The sequence below is a fragment of the Falco peregrinus genome, chromosome 5 (assembly GCF_023634155.1).
Source record: "Falco peregrinus isolate bFalPer1 chromosome 5, bFalPer1.pri, whole genome shotgun sequence".
Lineage (NCBI taxonomy): Eukaryota > Metazoa > Chordata > Aves > Falconiformes > Falconidae > Falco > Falco peregrinus.
Genome location: NC_073725.1, coordinates 76,528,483 through 76,550,288, shown reverse-complemented (window position 1 = coordinate 76,550,288; position 21,806 = coordinate 76,528,483). Strand labels below are relative to the sequence as shown.

The following is a 21,806-nucleotide window of genomic DNA, read 5'->3' as shown; positions in this document are numbered from 1 at the left end:
GGCATTTATGTGCAGAAAGGCTCCAGTCAGCGAGAAGAAGCTAACTCGCGCTCTCTCTCTCTGTTGCAGTACACCATGTTTATGTGTTGCGCGATTCTGATCACCATTGTGCAGTATTGTAACTTCTGCCAGCTTAGCTCCTGGATGAGATCTCTGTTGGCAACCGTAGTAGGAGCAGTGCTTCTCATCCTGCTCTACATCTCCTTGTGTCCAGACAGGTGAGCATCACACCGTAGCACTCATAGACTGTGTTTGAGATGAACAAGTTTGGTTTCCCCCACCAGTGAAGTGAGGGTCTAATGCGTGGGATTTTAGTATCTGCCATGACTTTCTCTAGCATCTCGAACTTAATTATTTCATTTGGAAGAGTTCTGTGGAGTTCTTTTGAAGGACTTCAGGATGATATCTGAGAGACCTTTTCCTACAGGAAAGTCATCTGCTTTGAAATGACGCTGTCCTCAACTGATGTGTTACTAGGGCACACTTACTCTTACCAGACCCATAGAACTGCCTTTCACCATTTGTTTGATGATCAACTTTATTAAGAAATTTCTGAAGCATTTGGTGCTGCCAGAGAGCCCAGTTGTTCCCCCACATCCCTCTGGATTTATTTTTGCCCTTAGGAACCATGTATCTTTCTTCCACCTGCTTCCTCAAGAGGCCTTCCACTGTGGAATGCAAGTGCTTAGATTTAATAGGATTATAATACCCTGTTTCCTTTCTCACTTTCCTGCCTTTTCAGAGGATGCTGCAAGATAGTAACCAGAGGAATCAAATTAATGCAGTTTCTGTGCGATAACCTTAAGACTTCTCAGTTTTTCTCTGATAGGCAATTTTCCCCCTAGGAGAACTTGTTTGCAGCGTTCTCCTTCTATTTCCTTGCAAAGAGAGTCAAGGGAGTCCTTCCAGCCATCCACTCCTATTGTCAAAATTTTATAATCAGCTTGCACTTCTGAGTGGCTAAAGAAATACCAAAGCCTTTGGCACTCTTACTATAGTGTGGACTTTGCAAGGACTTCTTATGCTAGATTATTCTGGTTCCTCTCCCTTCTTCAGAGGCCTGCTGAATCATATGGTGAAAAACCTGAAAAAAACCCCAAACAAACCAAAAAGAGTTTGCAGATACGTTTTGTGTGAGTCTTTATTTAGTTTTTAATCCACCTTTCAAGTATCTTCAGTGTTCTCTTTTAGTCTTGATCTAATTTATATGAAAAATGACAGGGAGAATAAAAGTCACCCCTTAACACGTGTTCACATCTGTAGTTTGGAAGTGGCTGTAAGGATTGTAGGAAGAAAGTCATTCCTTGGGGGAAAAAAACCAACAACTTGGAAGTGGAGTCAGTTGACAAACATTTTCTAGATCATACTAGACTAAAGAAAAATCCCTTTTTTGTCTGTCTGCAGAGTGCTCAGGCAAGGAGTATATGCCAGTTCTTCCTAGCGTCAGTGGAGGGAAGTGATGGTTAGCCTCTGGACACCTCCCCTTTCTCATCTTTGGTTTGCCCCTTCGGTTTTAGTTGCCAGCTCACCTAACACCGTCTCTCCTCCAGGCACACCAGGTGACCCTCTCCCAGTAAGAAAGCTGACCTTCCACCCGTTGACTTTTGCCTTTGTAACACTGATGCTTTCACTGTCCAACCACCAGCTTCACCGAGAAGTTGGCCCCAGGTTGGGTTTTTCACAGAAGTTAGTGAAGAGCAAACCCTCGATGCCTTTTCTTGACTTCCTGGCTACTCTTCCATAATTCCCACCAAGCAGGGGTTCTTGGCGGCTCATTAAGCTACGTGCGTGCTGGGAGTCCGTGTGGAGCTAGGGCAGCATAACTAGATGTTGGTTCATGGCAGAGATTTTTAAAATAGGGTAATATAATACATTTGTAGTACCAAAATCTTTGTAGAAAGGCAGGCAGCCAAGCCAAAGCATGGAAAAATATCGTAGTGGTTGGCATTCCCTGAGCGATCATTTGACCAGACCGCTGTGCATCCATGACAAAGGCGTTTTGTCGCAGAAGAAAATCAGGTTTGGTGCCATAATTTTAACTTCTAATTCCTTATTCAAAACCCAAAACTCTAGAACGAATTATACGTGTGATTACTAAATCAGCTTGTGCATAAGCTCTTCATTAAGACTTTGTGCAGAAAACCAGACACAAACCCAGGGATTTTCCCTGCGTTTCAACATTATTAAGGGAGTGGGAAAGGCTGTTCCTGAGCAGAGAGATGGAGGCTTTGGTTTTTTATCAGTTCATAGCATCAGCTTTTGCTGGCTACTAAAGGGGTGGTATGAATATTAAAGAAATGTTATCTTAAGAAACTTTGCTAATGATAGCATATTTCACCTGCAATGACTGTTAATGGACAAAGTACAAAAATCACAGAATATGTTGTTATTTCACCTTTTAAAAATAAACACTTAAAGTAATAGAGCTGTTGAACTGCAGATCTGAAAAGTGATTTATAGAGTTGATCATGAACAAAAATAATATAGGTTGAATTAGTGAGACCCATAACTTTTTGTTTGTTAAAAATAACTTTTTTGTTTCTCTCTTATCATTAGTATGGATAATATTTTTTATCACAGTGGTAATTGCAGCTTTATATGCATCACAGGCAAATCCGTTCTGCAGATTTCTTTACTTCTTTTTCCAAAAGTAACTAATCCTGGGAGTTGTAATACTTGGTTGTGGTAGAGAAATTGCAATGCAGGTAAACACAAAAATTGCTTGAACTACTTATTATTTTCTGTAATGTTATTTTTTAAAAATAGGCTCTATATTTGTGTGGGGTTTGGGTTGGGAGGGGTGTTGGGGTTTGTTTTTTAGTTTGGTTGGGTTTTTTTAATCTTTGTATTGTGTGATCAGATAAGTTGAAGGCATAACTGCATTTTAGAGTTCTGAAATTGCTTTCCCGTATTTCCAAGGTAAGATTGGATTGTTTAACAATTACTTGTTGCAGGCAACATCTTGGCTGCATTATCAACAGTTAACCTTTAGAGGTGTTTGCATCTCTGTCTGACTGGTTGCTTCATCCAGGCAAAAAGTGCAGATAAGTCACGTTCAAACAAAGTTTGTCTGAAGCTGATCAAGCGTGCAATGCAATTATTGGTCTGCAGTCTACATAATAGAAAAGTTTAAAATGCCAACTGAAATTCTGGCAGGATGCTTTGTTTATTGCTTTAACTTTCTTTCTGAAATCAATGCTTTTTTGTTTCAGCTCCATGGAAACTTTTCATCTAGATTTGGCACAGAACTTTAGGTAAGCTTTATATAAAATTACCATCTTTATGTTATTGAAACATTTTCAGTCAATTATATGTAGCAAAATTTGCATCCACACTAACACACTTGGGAACTCAACAAATTGCTTCAGCAAGTTGTGTTTAAGCTCCTTGTGTACGTAATTTCCTTTACAGAGGACTTGGGTATGACCAAAAATCATCAGAGAGCTGATGCTGCAGCCACTGAGTCGTGTAATGTATTTTCTTTTTAAATTTGATTTCTAGGAAATAGAATGCTGGAGGAGCTATATGAAACAGCATCTATTTTTCTAGTAGTAGCAGTTTTTAAAGCATTATCTGTACATTATGAGCTATTTATTTGATTTCCTTGGTTGATTTGCACCATTCAGGAATATTCTGAGTTGAATGCTGTCCACAGCTGGCCAGGTGAGAATTTTCTGTGGTAGAGGAGCTTCAGCTGAAAAAGCTGGCTGTGCAGCCAGCTGCCTTCACCGGGATGGAGACACGCTGGCGATGACAGCCTGGGCACTGTCTGCCACCCTGAGCTCGCTTCAGCGGAATAGCGAGTCATAGCATTGAGAGCAAGTGAAATTTTATCCCCCAGACTTTTAAACAACCAAACAAAAATCTTTTCCTGGATTATTATTAATAGCCCCTTATAAATAAACATCTTAAAGATTCACTCTGATTATTTTAGTGTTGTGTTTCTTACGGTTTTATTGCAAGTTTTGCAATACCATTTTAAAAGTAATTTTATTGGTCTTTGGTATTAGAAAAGTATGTGTTTACTAGTTACAGATTTGGGGGCAATAATGGGGCAGTGTTGCACTTGATTGAGCTAATAACCCTGGGAATATGTGACTCAGTAATTCATCTAAACAAATGTGTATTCAGGAGCACGTTGCTTTTACTGAGAGTATGTATTAGAACAAAATTACAAATGACTTTTTAAAAAATGTCATCTACATGAATGCTGTTCATTCAGAAAAACGTGGTTTTTAAGCACAGAGAGATAGTAACTCTGCTTTCTAAGTATATGTTAGATACTTATTCACCAAGAAGTTAGCACTTACCACCACGTTGGGGGGTTTTTTGGGGTTTGGTTGTTTTGTGGTTTGTTCGGTTGGTTTGTTTTTTTCACATGGGTTTTCCTTTTTGTGTTGTTTTGATTCATGAAAGATAACTTCATTTTCATAACAGAAATCCGGTTTGCTAAATCCAGGATGGAAAATTAAAGCCAAAAGCATAGAGGTGGCTTGATTTTTGGGTAAACTAGAGCACTGAAGGAAATTTGCTGAAAAGGCAGTGAACAAAATATTAAAGCATGGTGATCACTGGAAGTAATGTCTTAGGATTAGCCTGAGCTTGGATCCTTACCGATTTATTAGTTTGTGAAATCGCCGAATCTCTTGTGCTGCTCGGAATGACAAATGCCTTGCCCAGCACTGACAACAGCTTAGCAGGCTCCTGACCAGCTGCTAATCACTAATAAATAATTCATTCTGCCTTAAATAATTGACAGCCCAGCCTTCCACTCAGAGACTTTTCTACATCATCATTTATTAGAAATCTGTCAAAAAATTAGCTATCAAGCACTGTTTGCATGCAAAGATTTTTCTTCCATAAACATAGCATATAACTTTTAACTCATGACAAGCGAAGGTAAGAGTGGGTAAGAAACCAAACCATGCAGACATTGTTATTGCAAAAGGGCATGGAGCGCGCTCTGCCCACTTTGCAAATCCTGCCTTGCAAGTTAAATGCTAAATAAGGCAGTGATCGAAATACCTCGCTCATAAAACATTTCTAAACTTCATTTTTAACTTTTAATGATGAGGTGTACTAGATTTGTGTATGTCGCTCCTTCAGCTGGGGAAAAAATGCATGGATCTTGTGCATGAGTTAATGCTGCGTAGCGCTGCCCTTGCTGCGTGTCGTCAGCGGTTCCGTCAGGTTACTTGGTCACTGTCCCTGTTTGAATGCTGGAATTGGATCAGTCCAGCATGATCTTTGTTAACAGTCCAGCCTCCACTGATCTGAAGCTGCCGAAACTTGTAAATGAACACAGTTCTTCTAAGTGTTGGATATGGATATTAAAAGGGAGAATTATGAGTTAATCCTATTCTGTTTCTACCATTAATTTGCAACAGAATTTGGCTTCTCTTTTCAGGGTTCTTTTCAGGTATGTTATCGTGTACCACATTTCTAGAGTTCTGTGCAAACAGAATTTCCCCTTTTTCCTGGTGATGGACTAACAAAAAGTTGAAGCTCCCTTACCCTAACAAACTTTTTGGCTGTTTCTTTCTCAATTAAATAAATAAGGTTCCTTGCTTACCCCAATCAGTGCAAAAGCTTTACCTGTCTTCTAAGAGGGCCAGACAAACTTATTTGTTTTGCATGCCTTTAATGAGGTTATTTCCTTTTCTTGATCAAGAATTGAGATAGTTATTAATGTTGCATGAGAAGAGAGACACTGGTAGTGAAGTCTTAGCACCGAGTTAATCTCTGGACTGTCCACGCTATGCTCAGTAAGTCAAAATATGGAATTTGCCTTGTTTTCCAGACAGACCAGCTCTTCATCCAGAAAGAGATGTGACCATGAACTTTGTCTTTTAAGCAGGAAATATTTCTCATTTTTGTTCATGTCTTACCTCAGAGCAGGTAGGGTGTATCATCTTCCAGCCTGACTGCTCGAGGAGGAGCAGTGGGGGGCCACTTGAGGTGGAATGCTAAAATCACTTGGTGGCAGAGGGGGTTTATATGCACCCACTGTACGTTCTTCATCGAAAGCTGCGGTTTGATTCCCCTTTTCCACGCTGTTCCGCCATTGCATTCTTAAAAGATTTATCAGGCATGCATCCTCTTTAAATTTAGCAAGATATCCAAATCCAAGCATAGGTTACTGGCTCAGAAGCAAAATGGCTTTCCAGAAATCTTTATAAGTGGAAAGCCATTATCTTTTATGATTTGTGATCAAGCCAAAGGAGATTCTATCTCTGGAGCTCTCACTCATTCCATATTCAACACACAGCCTGGATTAAGATGCCAAGTTAATAGTTAGGCATCTGTGCCAGGAAGCACTTCACCAGTTTGAGTTAAAGGAACATTGTCAGCTGAAGATTTCAATTTGAATGATTTTAAAAATCAGTTTTCTGCTGCAGCACCTCATAAAAAGTAGACCTTAAAAAGATATGGGTGTGTGTGAACCTTTCTGTTGGGGGGGGGGGGGGGGGGGGGGGCAGGCATTCTTCTTTTCATTCTAAAGGGTAGCTTCAGGTCATCTGCTAACTGACTGTCTAAGATGATTTATGGTCCTGTAGGTCCTCTAACCTGGTCGCTGCAGCATCCAGAAATTTGATTTCCAAATGAGTAAGATGTAATTGCTCCCTCCTTCAGGCTGGCATCGTGGCTTTTTGTACTAATGCTCATAGCAGTCACATCATGATCAAAAACGCCTGCTCTGGAAAAGATACTGCATCTTCTTTTTTTGAGATACTAACCCATTACCTTATTAATGAAATCAGGTCAGCTTGCAAGTGAGTCACTCGTTTCACATGCAGATCTCTAAGGTTGTACGCCCACATGGGAAACAAGGTCAGGCCAGCACTTGAGGAGATGATTGAGAGCTCGCAGATGCCAGTACTTCAGGGTGGTGAATGGAAGGCAGCAGTTTCTGCTTAAAAGGCATATTTTGCGTTCAACATGAGCCATTTTCTGTCACGTAGAATTTGTGGGGCTTGCCTCATTCATTTAAGAGGAATTAAAGTACTTTGAGGAGTATTTTGTACAATAAACTGTAAATAAAAAGCCTTTAATAACTTAAATAAATCCCTGTGGCAGGGACGTTTGATGTTAGAGCAGATTACCTGGATCAAACTCGTACTCTCAAAGGATAACATGTCATTGCTCAGATCTAGCAGATCTCTTCCCATAAGATACAGACAATAATGAACTATTCTGAGAAGAACCTGAATCGTACTCCTTAACTGAGAGTCATTCTTCATCTTCTCCAGCCTTACTTGTTTTCTAAGATCTTTTCTCTTCCTTATCCTCCCTCTGGTTTGTTTTATAAGCCTATCAAATGGGGAGGATATTTTGCCACCTGCAAAACAGGAGCAAGGATTGTATTTCAGGGTTGTTACCATGCTAGTCGTTAGTAACTTGGGCCTTTCTCTTAGCCTTTGACTTGCCTTTCTGGGGAGAAAATGGCATAGGTTCATAACAGAGGTTCTGTTGAGAAAAGTAGTTGTAAGGGCGAAAAGAAGGAGTCTTAGTACAGCAATGCACCAGCAATTACAGGAACCTGATAGCAGGAAGCTATTCTGTGAGTTGGGAGTAATCTCCTCCTTTCACTCCTCCCTCGTTGTTTTTTTCTTAATATCAAACCAATAAAATGAATATACCTTCACTTCTCTGGGAGAAGTATATTTATGGCTGAAAACAAAAGGAGTAATTTCCAGCATAATGTGTGGTCTTATCTTTAATCTGAAATTCAACCTGTAAGCTCTCTAATTGTAAATATTTTACTTACTGGAACCTTTTTCTCCTATAGGCTTACTCTGATAAAAGCTAATAGATACAAACAAAGGCCATAGCATGTACAAATGTTTTCAGAGATTGTGCACATTCATCTGTTTCACAACTGTGCTTTGGTTTTGCTTCATCATGCTTTCATGCTTTTCTGTCGATCAGATATTTGAGGATGAACATTTAGGAAAAGAAGCTGGGTCTGTAATATAGCTCAGTTGCTGAAATGTCTGATTCAGTTTTAGGAGTGGAAGCATATCCCCCGTGGAGGTAAAGAAACAAGCTGAACTTAGAAACGTTTTCACATGTTACAGAAACAGCCTTCTTTTCTTTAGCTGTTGCTACAGTTGCACTTTTGAGTTTTAATCTCCTACCTTCATGAGAGAAATACAGAGGAGACACCAAGATAGGGGTTGCCTTTTGTTTTTTGCAAGGAGAAAGGTTGGTAGGATGCTTTCCCTTATCAAACCATCTCTTAACTTGATCCATTTCAGCATTATCAAATCTTCAGCTTTGGCATGATTTTATAGAAAAAATTGCAGTTAAGCGACTCCAGAAATCACTGCATGTCAATCTGTCTGGGTTTAGACTTAGTTTTTAGGATTGCATAGGTGGTGTCTTCTCAGATTAAATTTGTGCCTTTCCATCTCTTTGGAAAGTTGAGATCATAGCCTGCAGATGTCTTCTCGTTAGGGGCGGTTTGGCACTGGAAGCATGCTCCATCACTGCTTCGTAATCTGCACAGACAGCAGACAAATTGTCGAAAGGATTTGAAATACTACTCTCAATCTGTGTGAGACATGAAATGTTTTTTCTTTTTTTTAATATTGGCACTTTGAGAAACTTCCTCTGCCATAAAAAGCTTCAGTGGTTTTAGTGTACAAAAGATGCCAACCCAGAGCTCCACATCCTTCACTTTCACGCAGTTCTCCATGAAGTGTCTTGCCCAGGGTTGCCCTCTTCCAAAACCTTCATGTGTTAACGGTAAAGGCGCACTGCGAGGGTCACTGGTCTGCCAGGAGCAGACAAGGGAGAGGCGTTAGGAGTATAAAGCAGGTGTTTCTGAATACTGGAGGTAATACAAAAAAAAGACAAATTCCACAAAATTTACACATGCCCCTGCCATGCAGAATAGATGTGCACACATATATCCACATACAGAGGCATTATTAAGCATTTTTATATACATATTTACATGTAGTGCTTTTAGTTATGTATTTATAGTGATAACTGTTTCCTTGGTGAAGTCCTTAAAATAGGACTATCGTAAAGGCTGGGCAATTTCTGTGTTGCTGAACCTGATGAAATCCCATTAAGGAGGTACTCGGTGAGTTTAAGAATGAATTTAATTCCCTAGCATGCTTAACAGCAGATAAATTTATCAAAGCAGATTTTATAATTCAATGTATAAGGTACACTTCTTTTTCCAGCAAAGGATTTCTAACTGTGCAGCAGAAATGGCAGTGCCCTAACTCTGTGGGTTTTAAACGCACCTTTCATGTTCTTCCCTTTCTTCTGCTTCCAGCTCCAGAAAGGGTCCATGCGGCAACAGCTCGGTGCCAAACGACACGAAGAGGCCAGCAGACCTGATCGGTCAGGAGGTGATTCTGGTTTCCTTCCTTCTGCTTCTCCTGGTGTGGTTTCTGAACCGAGAGTTTGAGGTTAGTTACCGTCTCCACTACCATGGAGATGTGGAGGCTGATCTTCATCGCACCAAAATTCAGAGCATGAGGGATCAGGCTGACTGGTTGCTGAGGAATATTATTCCGTACCATGTGGCTGAGCAGCTGAAGGTTTCCCAGAGCTATTCCAAAAACCATGACAGCGGCGGAGTGATCTTTGCAAGTATCGTGAACTTCAGTGAGTTCTATGAGGAGAACTACGAAGGAGGCAAAGAGTGCTACAGAGTCCTGAACGAACTGATCGGGGATTTTGACGAGCTGCTGAGCAAACCACATTACAGCAGCATTGAAAAAATCAAAACGATTGGGGCAACCTACATGGCCGCTTCAGGACTGAACACCTCGCAGTGTCAGGACAACAACCATCCCCATGGACATCTGCAGACCCTTTTCGAATTTGCCAAAGAAATGATGCGCGTGGTGGATGACTTCAACAACAACATGCTGTGGTTTAATTTTAAACTTCGGATTGGCTTTAACCATGGCCCCCTCACCGCTGGGGTCATTGGCACCACTAAGTTGTTGTACGACATTTGGGGTGACACTGTGAACATTGCTAGCAGGATGGACACCACTGGCGTCGAGTGTCGCATACAGGTGAGTGAGGAGAGCTACCGCATCCTAAACAAGATGGGGTATGACTTTGACTATAGGGGGACAGTCAATGTGAAGGGGAAAGGTCAGATGAAGACCTACCTTTACCCAAAGTGCATGGACAATGGGATCGTGCCACATCACCAGTTGTCTATATCTCCAGACATTCGGGTTCAAGTGGATGGCAGCATTGGGCGATCTCCGACAGATGAGATTGCCAACCTGGTGCCTTCTGTACAGAATTCTGATAAGGTAGCCCACGGCACAGATAACTCGGAAGCTGAGGACATCCTTCCTTCTGCCAAGAAGCTCCAGAAAGATGCGGTGAAAGCAGAGGAGAGGTGCAGGTTTGGCAAAACTGTGGAGAAGACTGACTGTGAGGAAGCGGGAACTGAGGAGGTCAATGAACTGACAAAGCTAAATATCTCTAAGAGTGTATGATGCACTGTCAGAGTTGCATGAAGTGCTCTGTCAATAGAAACACAAAGACATTTGCAATTGGCAGTTTTCTTTTTCAAGAGAGACCTTCTCAACACCTGGGTTGTACGTTTGTTTTCATTTCAGCGCCTGGTGCTGTGTGGATCACAGCTCCTCAGGGCTTGTTTTCATCCATCTCTCTCCTCCATGCCCCAAATCACATCCCAAGCTCCCAGCTCCCTGTGCAACCATCTTACAGCTGAGTAGAGGATATTAAGTGCCTTCAGATATACTCCATTGGACTCCCTGTCAAGGTACAGAGGCCCCAAGTGAAATCATAGCTTTGGGTATTTATCTAATTTTAAGAAAAGAAAAGCTGTGGTTATATCATTTTTATTGTTGTTTCTCACAAAACACTTTTTTTGGCTAATGCAACTCCTTGGGTTTTTTATATCTCTCTGAACAATGTTTTACTGTTATCAGACCTTTTGTATGTAAACACACAGACAAATGTGCATGTATCTACCATATGAGACTGACATAAAGTGCCAGTAACGTACCACGAGAGAATGTCTTGGCAAGGGGGTGACACGATTTGACTCTGTGTTGGGCTGGAGGAGTTCTGCAGTGGCTCAACATTTAGTTAGAGTAGGCTGAACAACTGCTGTAGTTTTATTCTCCTTTACCAATGCTTTCTTCAACCTTAATGTGCCATTGTGTGCTTTGGATACACTTCTTTTCCATATAGCCAATGAGTTACTGATATGTGGGAATGGAATAAGGGTTCGGACATCACCAGCTCTCAGGACAGGTTTCCAGAAGCAGACGAGCGACCACGAGAGTGTTAAAATTCAGGTCTTACAAGTCTAAAGCAGTTTCATGTTACTCCGAACGCTAGCTGAATTTGCGAAGGTAGGTGAAGTTGGTATTTCTAAGCTGGTCTGATTTGAGAGAGAGAGAGAGAGAAGTGAAATAAATGTTTTGGGAATGCCTTTATTTATTTATTTATTTTATTCCTGGTTTTATTTTGTTTGGGGGGTTTTGTGTGCGGAAGGGATCAGGAGAGACGAATTGTTAATTGTTTTAATACAAATAATAAGATGGTGTTTCAGCCTCTTTGAACTACCAACCACTGTGAGGATGTTACCTAGGCAATATTTGTTTCAAAGCTGGTGAAACTTCCGAAGCCACCAAACACAGTTGAGTATCCCAGCTTCCCTCTGTACTGAATCAATGGTGCTGCACAATATTTTTCAGGATTTTTCCCCCCTACACTGTGCTTTTGCAGCAGGGAATAGAACAGCATGCTCCCTGTGTGCCACTGAAAGCAGGAACAGGGAAAACAGTCCTTTCTAGTGAGCTGAGAAGCACAATAATTTCCCGGTCCTGCAGATGACTCTGCAGGTCCCTGGGACCGGAGCCCTGCCGGGAGAGCAGGAACCTGCTTGCACAGAGGGAACTGCAGGACGGGGGTCTTAGGCGATACCAGTTTGCCCTCTGCATGCTTCCATCACCTCCTTCACTTAGATTTGATGCCCCCCTTTGCATAATATTGATTATTCAATTATTCCAGTCCAGCTAACACTTCGTGACACCAAATAAAGTGAAAGAATTTTTATGCCCAAAATAAGTTCATTAGCTGGGGGAGAGCTGGTGAAATGCAGTGCTGTGCTGTCTGCGTATTGGTGTGGGTTTGAATTCTTTCTTTCCACCTGAACTCAAGGCAGAATATATTGATACTTCTTTTTCGTCCCTATGTGATTTTTGGAGTTTGATAACAAATATATACGTTGTGAAGTTCCTATTCAGCTGTTCAAGATCCGTCTACACTCCACGGTCAGCATGGAGCCCTTGAAGCCTTTGTCAAGTGCAAATCTGTGAGATTTCTGGATCTCGGTTAGTTAAACAAGACTCTGCACTCTGTTCTCACAAAAGCTGCTGTTTATGCACGTCTAAATTGTGTTTGATAGGAAAGCTATTAAAAATTAATCTTACTTGCTCGATCTGCCAGCACACAAAAACCCCAGGGGATGCTCATCCCCGTACCCTTCTGCCGCAGGTGCTGTAGCCTGTTTGGGGGCTGTTCCTGGCTAGCAACAATAGAAGGTTTTTATTAGTGTGCAGTTTGACAGCAGCTTTCCTTCTCCACAGATTAAAACTAGCCCCCTTCTGCCCCCCTGCCCGTAGTGGGTTGCACGTCCAACTTTCAGGTAGTATAATTCTGCAAATACCTCTTGCATCTGAAGAATGTATTCTTGAAACCATTCGTAGGGTTCTCGTTTCAGTTAAGTATGTGTCAGTATTCCTTTTCTTACAATAGAGGATTTAAGGTGGTCCAGAATTGTTTACATGCCTTCTAGTGTTATATTAGTGTCTCAAAGTGGTTCAAACCTTTCTCCCTCTCACTTCTTTCTCCCGATGTTATAGACAACTCAATCCAGCATTTCTGTCTCATTGATCAGCTGTTTGCAATGGCAGAGTTGCAGTCAAGACGCGCCGGCTTCTCTCTCACGTGAGACGCTGCACAATAACTAAACCTCCACCAACAGCCCTGCATCCAGTGAGAGGTTTGCACCCTGTGGTTAAACCTGGGAGGGGAAGGTGCTGGAGTAGGGCCCCAGACCCAGCGCGCCTTCCTTCTCATTATTCAAGCAATGCACTGCAGAATACAAAAGCCTCATCCTCCAGCCTATAAAGTAAATAACGCTCCCATGCTGTCGCGGTACGGTGCTGTGGGAGCACTGTTGGTTTTATGATAACATTAGAATACCAAAAAAAAAAAAAAAACCCCCCAACAAAAAAACAGGGCCTCTTTTTTGCTGGCACTAAGCAAATGAAATGACGGAGGACAGAAGTATTAGTGGACTCTGAAATCAAGGGCTGTTGTCTGCTCTGGGAATTGCCGGCGATGTTCCTCTGCCTTAACTCTGAAGCTGGGAAAAAGAGTCATGAACAGTTGAGTAAGTAGTGGTACCCCTGTTTGCTTATTGCCTCCGGGACAGCAGCAAGCGTTCAGCAGCTGGGACTGCAGGTCTCCTTTTGGAGGTTTTAAATCTTTTCTTTAACGCAGCGTAGTAACGAAATGAAGAAGCTAAGCTCTCAGCCTGTGCTCTGGAGAGTGAGATTTTCCCAGGTACAAGAGGAAGGAGAGACCTGTTTTCTGTTGTAAAACAGTGGGAGCTCAACCTTTACACCTTCCCTTTACACCTTTGAAAAGATGTCCCAATACTTGCAAAAATTACTCCGGAGGCGTGTTTAATGGCGTTGTGCGGTTCTGCATTCCTCTCTGCAGCCGTGACACGTGTGCGGTTGTGGGAGGCCGTGATCAAAGTTCATTTCATCAGAATATCTTTTGTGCTTGTTCTGTTAGTGCCAGCACAGTTGGAACACGGTGTAAGAGCTGAGGAGCTGGCCAGGTACCTGGAAGTGTATTCTGCAAGAATAGTCAGCGCATTGCTGCGCTTCCTATTTTTAGGGTGTTTTAATGGTGGTGATTTAAAAATCATCCGGGGGGTAGGGAGGGTGGGAAGATTGCTGAATATTTTTGCTAGTCCCCTGTGGCCTTCTGCCATGGTTCACTTGCGAGAGCTGCTCTAGGGCATAGAGTAATGAGGAATATGCTGAATATTTTCTGCAGTGTGATCTTAATTTTCTGTGAACACACCAAAATGCTTATTTTTCTCCCAGTGACTTCTGTGAGACAGATTTCTCATTCAGAAACAAGTTATATGGCATTCCCGTCGACTGACTTAGGGCGTTTATGATTTTGAGAAGAACAGATTTGCCTATTGTGTCCCAGGATTTGGGGCCATTTGCTGGAGGTGACACGAGTGCTGTGAGCAGGGCGGGATGGTGCCACTGCCCGACTGCAGCTCCTGCTGTGTCCTAATACAGAGCGCAGGAGGGTTTCAACGTGACAAAATGAGGGGGGGGAGAGGATGGACTCCCAAGGGCTTTACAAAAAAATAAGTATTTGCATACTCTTACTTCAGGGCTAAAACACAGAAAGGAGGCGCCTGGAGCGAAAATGAAAGGAGCTATAAACCAAACACTGTACCCATGCTAGCTTTTAGCTAAAGAAGAGCTTATTCTTGATGAAAGAGCCAAGCTTTTAGAGTATCTAGCATTTTAAAATTGCTAAGTCTAACCTGTTTCTAAAACTTCAATTCTGAATACAGCAAAAAAAACATGTTGCAAGGGAGCAGTTAATAACTTCACGTCTTTATTTTGCAACTTCACAAGAGGCTGGGAGCACCTGAGGTTGGGTATAATGCGATCGGCTGTTTAACTGTGCAGCTTGTGTTGGGTTCTTTTGCCAAATTTAAAGACCGTGTCTGTTTTCTCCCTTCTTCCCTGCTGTGGTGGTGTTTGCTCGGTCTGGATGGGATGCGCGGGTGGTTCTTGCCTCCTTGTTCCTCACATTTGCGAAACTGTGTCTTCTGCATTGCACAGCGGCGGCTGAGCTCTGCTGCTGCCAGGTCATGGCTTCAGATGTGGCTTTCGCTGCTGTTTGCCTCTGTTTCCTAATACAAAGGGCAAGAGCCCGTTTGCTTTGCTCTCTTGGTCCGTTTGTCCGGTCACGGCTGCAGCTTTCTCCCTGTGGTGGTGTTCAGCTGCTTGACAGAAAACACAGAAGAGCAGCAGGCACATCCCAACAGTTAAACTATGAATTCTGTGAAAAAACACATTCTTCATCACGCCAAAAGCGGGTAATAAAACTTTTTTCCCACTTTTCTAAGTGTGCAAAAGCAGAAGAGGGTAAGAAATAAAATCAAGTGTTTGCTGTCAGCTCTGGGATTTGCTGAAGCAGCATTAAGTCCTGTTTTAGTTATATTACAAAACTGCTAAAAACGCAATAATTATTTATTGACGTGACTTTCCCAATTGCTGAAAATGTCACAGGGGTGGTGTGACTGTAAATGCAGAATGATTTTCATGTGGAAAGAAAAACAGCCAAGGTAGAGGTGCGGGGATCCCCCAGAGCTGCGGTGCTTCCATCTCGATGCCCAGGCAGCTGTGAAAACCCGCGTGGGGTCTCGGAGTAATCCTGAGCCTTGGCTAGCTGGGTGTGGAACATCGATTTCGGCAGGAAAGTCATTCATTCCAGTGGTTTTTTTCCTTTTGAGTTCTCTATACAGGCTGTAGCAGTCCTTGTTTTGATTTCTAGGGGAGCAACATTTAAGGGGGGAAAACTGGCATTGCTGCTTGCGGTCGCTGAGGCTGTCCTCTGCAGGCAGTGCCGGCGGGACTCCGCAAGGGCCTGCAAAATCCTTGGAAATCGTAACTAACACAGAATTCCTGCAGACGCTGTAGCTGTCCAGGATCTAGTTTGGGCACTTCAGTGGTCTGAAGATTTTTTTTCAGTCGAGCTGTGGAACCTAGACAGTTTTCTGCTAAAATGTACCAAAAATGGGAAGGAGGCAGGCGAGCTGGAAGAGCGCGGTCTGCAGAAAGGCAGCACGGGCGGTGCGGGATGCAGCGTAACGATGGGGTTTGGCTGGCGCTGCAGATGGACACGGCGTGGGGGATGCTCGGTACAGTAACACATGCTTCCAGGTCTGAAATCAGTGAGAAAAGAAGGTGAATGCGAAACAAGGCTGATCTTTAATTTCCAGGTGTGATGGCTTTGCTGGGCTGCTGTGGGGGAAGGTTTGTCGGTGTGGAGCAGAGCCCTGGCTTCCCAGCAGGCTGAGCAGTGCAGGTTTTCTGTGGTGGGATCAGGGAGCCTTGAGGTAGGCTTGCTTGGTTGGTTGTTTTTTTTTAAATCTGCTTTAACGCCACCCTCTGAACTCTGTCCAGAGCGATGAGAAGGAGTGTCGTCACTGAAAATGGGGCACCAGGAGCTTACTGCATTTGTCTTGTTAGAGTTCATTTGAAATCAAGCATCAGACTAAAGAGGTTCAAGTAGAAAATAAAATAGGGGTGAAATACATTTTGTCTTAACAGCAGCTCAGTTAGAGTGGTGCCATGGGGAGGAGTTTTGAGGTGCTTTATAGACACCGGGTAAAGCTCTGGTAGAAAAAACAAGTAACGCAAGTGTTCTGTATAAAACCTTTTTCAAGTCTTTATTGGCAAACTAAACCTGTCTTCAGCCCAGATAAGCAACAGGCTGTACAGTGTGTGCAGAAATAATTGCTCCTTGCCTTCTAGATCAATGTTAGCTTTTGAGAAAGAAGGTTTGTTTGGAAAAAATAGATCGGTAAAGATATTTAAAGCTTTTTTCCCCGGTCCCTTATTGTAGCTGCTAAACATTTGCTCACCTAACCAAGCCTCCCAGTCCAAGGCTGGAGAGGAGCAGGAGGCAGGCACGCGGTGTTTGCATGCACGCTGCTCCAGATACAATAGTTTTAACATGCTTTTTAGCAGCTGTTCCGCATGCATGTCTCCAAGTTGGAAATTGCTGTCGAGGAAGTAGTAGTTCATGTATTACACTTCTGGAGAGGCCCCGAGGCTGCTGTCAGCTCCTTGCATCTTAGCCTTTACGTGGCTCGTTCTGTTCTGCCCCTGTTTTCTGGCTCACTGCAACAACACGTTTTTTAATGTCCAGAAGTTGCGGCATTCTCTGAATCTGAAGAACTGCAGAGAAGGTCGTGGCTGGGAACAGTTACTAAAATTTTAAGTTTCAGCTCTAACCAGTGGTGCTTTAAGCAATCTGTCATCTGGCGATGCACCTCGCCCGCTGCAGGGCCAGTCAGAGCCCAGTGTCCCAGCGGGTGGCTGCTGCTTGCACGTCCCCGATTTGAGCATCGATTCTCAAATCCTCCTTCAGATGAGTCAAAACAAAGTGACTTTTTTGAGTTTTTCCTTCTTTTCCTCCCTTAGTCACTGATATCTTTGCTTGTTTCTGACTTAATGCATTGGCTGAATATTAGTTCGCACTTGAAAGGCTGTTTGTATCGATGCCTTGTTGAAAGATTTAAGCTCAGGTCAGGAAAAAATGCAGGTGTGGTACATCTGCGGGTGCATCCAGAGGGAAAATGCCTCTTTAGCATCTTTGAAACTTTTTGCCTTTATTTGAGTGAGACCAGGGCTTCATTTGTGGTTTATTTCTGATAATAGTTGTATAGCTCCCATCTTGCTATTGCCCCTAGGAATTGTCTGAAGGAGGGGGTTTGCCATGGTGCAGTGCTCTGTTCTGCGTCGCTGCCTGAACTGGTGTTTGGCCAGTGTGCGGGTACCGGCACTGTCCCGCTGGCACCATCAGGCATTTCTCTTCACGGGCAGTAGCTCAGGAGTCCACAGTTGCCAGAGTAACCCTCTCCCCAGTTTAATTTCTTCTCGTTTTCAGAGACCATGTTGAGAGAGGGAGATAAATACAGAGACACATATATGCCAAGAGAGAGGCTTGTTATACCCTACTGCGAGTACAGCTTTAAACTTCCAAAGTAATAAACTCTTTAAAAGCCAAGAGCCTTAACAACTCCAAACATCTGCTGAGAGACAAAACACGGTTTCAGGTTTGCGCTGAGTATTTGGGAATTTCTTCTGCTCGATGGCAGGTGCCTCCTGTTTGCGAGGAGGCGGCGGCAGCAGCCAAAGATGAGAAGGACCTTGGCCACCCTCACCCAGTTACCCGGGAACAGGTAGACAGGCTCCCCCCTCGTGCTCTCAGGAACGTCACCGCGCTCCCCTAGAGCTGGTGTGATGGCTTTATATATTGTATCACTCTGAAAAGCTCCCTCTCCCCATGAAACAGTATTTTTAACTTAGTGTAAAACGTGATCTTTGCTGGCGGCAGGGGCTGGATTCCTCCTTTCCCTGCCCGCAGCGTCTTTTGCTCCTGTGGGACTGGGATGGAGAGGGCAGGGATGTAGATGACTGGCAAGCTGGGTGAGTTGGGAAGGAGCTGGACGTGCCCCTGGAGCTGAAGAGCTGCCGTGTCAGTCCCAGAGCAGTGCCTGGGCAGCGGCGGGCTGCTGAGCCGCCCGTGCAGCGGGCGAGGTGGCCGAGGTCTGGGGGGCTCTGCTCTGGGGACAGCGTCCCGCTGCCCTGCTCGGTGGGGCTGGCCCACGGTCAGCCCAGCGGCAGCCGGCTGCCTGGCTAAATAAGTCTTCCCTGCCGGCCTCTTGGTTTTGTTTCACGTTTTCAAGTGAGCAAATTTCAGCTGGTTATTGAACCCCCTGCGCTACAACCCGAGGCGCTGCCGTCTGACTGCTGGGGCTGGGGCTGCTGGGGTTGGGGTTGGGTGTCTCCAGCCCGGGTTCATACAGTGTTACGCCTACACGTGTGCCGGTGTAAGCAGCCACTGTGCACCCGGGGCTGCGGCACCCGATCACAAACACACTGCGAGAAGTTATTTTTTTTATGGGAGAAGCTCAAGCCGGGGTTGGCTTTGGTTCCCAAGTGGCTGTCGGCTGGGTGGCGGCGCAGACCCGGGAGCCGGAGCAGGCTCCCAACCATCCCATGCTTTCGTTAGAAGCTGCCTCGACAGTATTACCCAAGACTTCAGCACTGCCTGTCCTGGCATAAGCACATACGGAGATGGTATAGAAAGCGTTAATTGAGAACGCGATCGAAACGTTAGTGAATCACGAGTTGAAACATTAATTGAGAACAGTTTCCAGTTAGAAAGAAAAAAAAAAAGAAAAAACAAAAAGGCAAATGGAGGTATTTTGAAGTCCCCAGGTTAGCTGGAAATTGTTTCTTCATCATCTCTCTTTCCTTCCCCTTCCCAGCCTGGCAAAGCCTGCGCTCCCTCCCTGCTCCCCTCCCTTCTTGCCAAAAGAGAGAGACCCGGGCTGTTTACACGCCGCTGGGGGAAGCTGGCAGCTTCTGCTGGGGGCTTTGCTGGGGGACGGCGCTTCCTCGCAGCGGCTTCACTGTAAATATTCTGCCTATGCTTCGTTGACAAATCCGAAATGGAAAAAAGTTGTATCTGTGAAATATTAAGCTATATATGTATATAGATAAAACGCGTATTATCTCTGACTCGCTACTACGGCTCTGTAATCAATTGTATATTAAACTGTTTTACTGTATGGCAGATCATTTCACGCTATCTTAGATGTAGAAAAGCTGAGAAAGTAATTCACAATACACTATGTCAACTTAAAATTGGTTTGCTTTTTTATTTTTGCTCCAGCACGACTTCAGATGCACCCCTGTGCCATTTGCACATTGTCTTGAAGAATAATAGTTTGGAACAGAAATTTTTTCAGCCCTTTGTTTTGGATCTGGCTCTTTACAATGTTTCTTTGATAAATCACGAAACCACCGAGTTAATTTTTGGTGAGGTGCATATTTGGAAGGCATGTTAAATGCGGAAGGAATTTGTCCCATAGACCCGCTGCACTCTCATGTGTTGGCTGGCGGTAAATGACCTTCGTGTTCCTGTGGCCAGCTGAGAAGATGACTCCTTCTGAATTTTTCCTCATTTTAATACTGCTCTAAAGCTTTGGGAAGGTGGCAACACCTCTGGAGCCATTGTATTGTCACTGCTGGCTGTGGCCAGAGGTCTCAGCAGAGAGCTTTTCCACACAGGGAGCTTGCTTTGGCCAAAACCAGGGATGAATTTTAAATAGTTGTGTTTTTCTTTAGCAGACAACATTGACGGTTTATTCTGGAATACCAGTGCCTTGTTCAGATAGTCTTAATCCACTTGGAAGGTGGAGTGAGGCATTGTTATTCTGGAGTAGGAGTCCGCAGAAAACGAGATGGCTGAGCAGGAGCGGCTGCCCGCGAAGAGGTGCCTTCATGCTTTCGAAATCTGAATCTGTCCGGCTGAAAGAGCTGCAGGTGTGGGACTGCTGCAGGGGGCTCGGCAGCAAAACCCGTCTCTGTCTGTCTGTCTGTCTCTCGCCTCCCTCCCTCCCCCCGCCTCTCTCAGGGTCTCTCTTCAGCATCATCCCGCTGTATGTTTGTGGGGTTTCACTGGGGAAAAACCCAAACCCCTTCAGAAGCCGTGAGCCCTTGCAAAGTCAGGGTTTGACCTGGAGCATTTTAAGGTTTCCTCTGGATCCATGCCCCGGTGCTCTGCTCCTTCTGCCCGCTCATGGCCAGAGACCGGCCGCCAGCGTGTCCTGCAGCACCGGCCCCTTCTCTTCCCACGTGCCAACACCGGGGCCGTGTGGCGTCAGCTTTTGGATAAGTCCAGCCAGACGTCCGAGCTCCCCTTTCCCCTGTGCTCCCTGAGGCTGCAGCAGACCAAGAGCTTTGTCCTCCTGCAGTCCTGGAGAGGTGCAGTCTGGCCCCAAGGCTGCTGATTTATTGTTTTCCCTGAATTTTACATATTTTAATTTTTTTCCCTCCCCAAAGACAAGGTAAGTATCAGAGCACGTGTAACGCATGTGTGGTGTGACTGGTTCTGCAGCCAGCGGTTGCACCATGTTCCTCGATGCCAACCCAAGGTTTTTAATGCCAAAAGGTGTGTGTAAGCCATGCTCGAGTGTTCCTGGGTGTTCGCCTCCTGTTGTAGGCGAAAACTGTTCCAATGTTATCCAGTCGGGTTCCTATTGTAGATCGTAGTGACTGTCAACTGCCAAGGGATATTTTTTAATAAATCTTATCAAGGCATTTCAAATAAATGCAGTCTTCCCGTTTTCCTTTTCAGTTCCGTGTTGTCTTCTCCCCAGGTAACGCCACGTTAAAAGTTTCTTCTCTCCGGGTGCTTTAGTTCATGGTCAAGAGCACATCGTGCACCGATGTCAGATGCGTTGCCAGATGCACCCTCTGTTGGTTTAGTTTGCGTGGGGACGTTGGGTACAAGAAGAGCCTGAAGACCCTTCAGGGCCACGTCTCACAGCGGTTCCTAAAAGGCCCAGCTGTGTCTGGCTGTAGGCAGCCGCTCGGTGTCCTCGGCTGCACGGGACAGCAGGGGACAGCGGGGTGGATGCGGAGGCTGTGGCATCTCCCGCTGCAGGTGCTGCCAGGGGTCAGCGCCTCTGGCACGGCGGGGAGCTCTGTGGGAGCCGCTGGTTTCTGCTTTCCTGGTGTTTCGGGATTGCCCCGGGTGCCGGGGCGGTTAAGCTTTAACTCACGCCGGGGTATGGCTGCGGTGTGGAGGTGCCAGGCGGGTACGCTGCCTGGCTGGGTGGCTTTTGGGGCCACTGCTTCGGAGGAGCCCTCTGGGGTGATCAAGAGATGCAAATGCCCACCTGGCCCTGGGGCACGTAGCACCCAGAGCCATCTCACCCTCCCGAGGCGTGGGTGGCTGGGAACTGCCCGGCTTGTGCCCTCCCCTGGTTGCCAGAGATGATTTTTCAGCTTCTCTCTGGGAGATGAGGAGCTGAGGGTGACCACTGGCCCGGGCTCGGTGGGTGCAGGGGACCCGGGCACCCTCCAGCTCCTGTGCGGTGGCAGCCGGGTGTGGAGCAGATCTGCCAGCTCCTGCCCCAGCTTCCTTGGGGTATC

General features: G+C 44.8%; 1 protein-coding gene across 2 annotated transcripts in view; it reads left to right on the top strand.

Moving 5' to 3' along the window:
- ADCY9 (adenylate cyclase 9) overlaps positions 1 to 19,435 on the top strand; it is a 99,467-nt gene extending 80,032 nt beyond the window's left edge. For both annotated transcript variants that reach the window (XM_005244086.4, XM_027796197.2), the window contains 3 exons: positions 70 to 218; positions 3,213 to 3,254; positions 9,290 to 19,435. In XM_005244086.4, the coding sequence (XP_005244143.1) occupies positions 70 to 218; positions 3,213 to 3,254; positions 9,290 to 10,481 (1,383 nt within the window). In that variant the 3' untranslated portion in view covers positions 10,482 to 19,435. The remainder of the gene's footprint in view (positions 1 to 69; positions 219 to 3,212; positions 3,255 to 9,289) is intronic.
- The last annotated feature ends 2,371 nt before the right edge of the window (positions 19,436 to 21,806 follow it).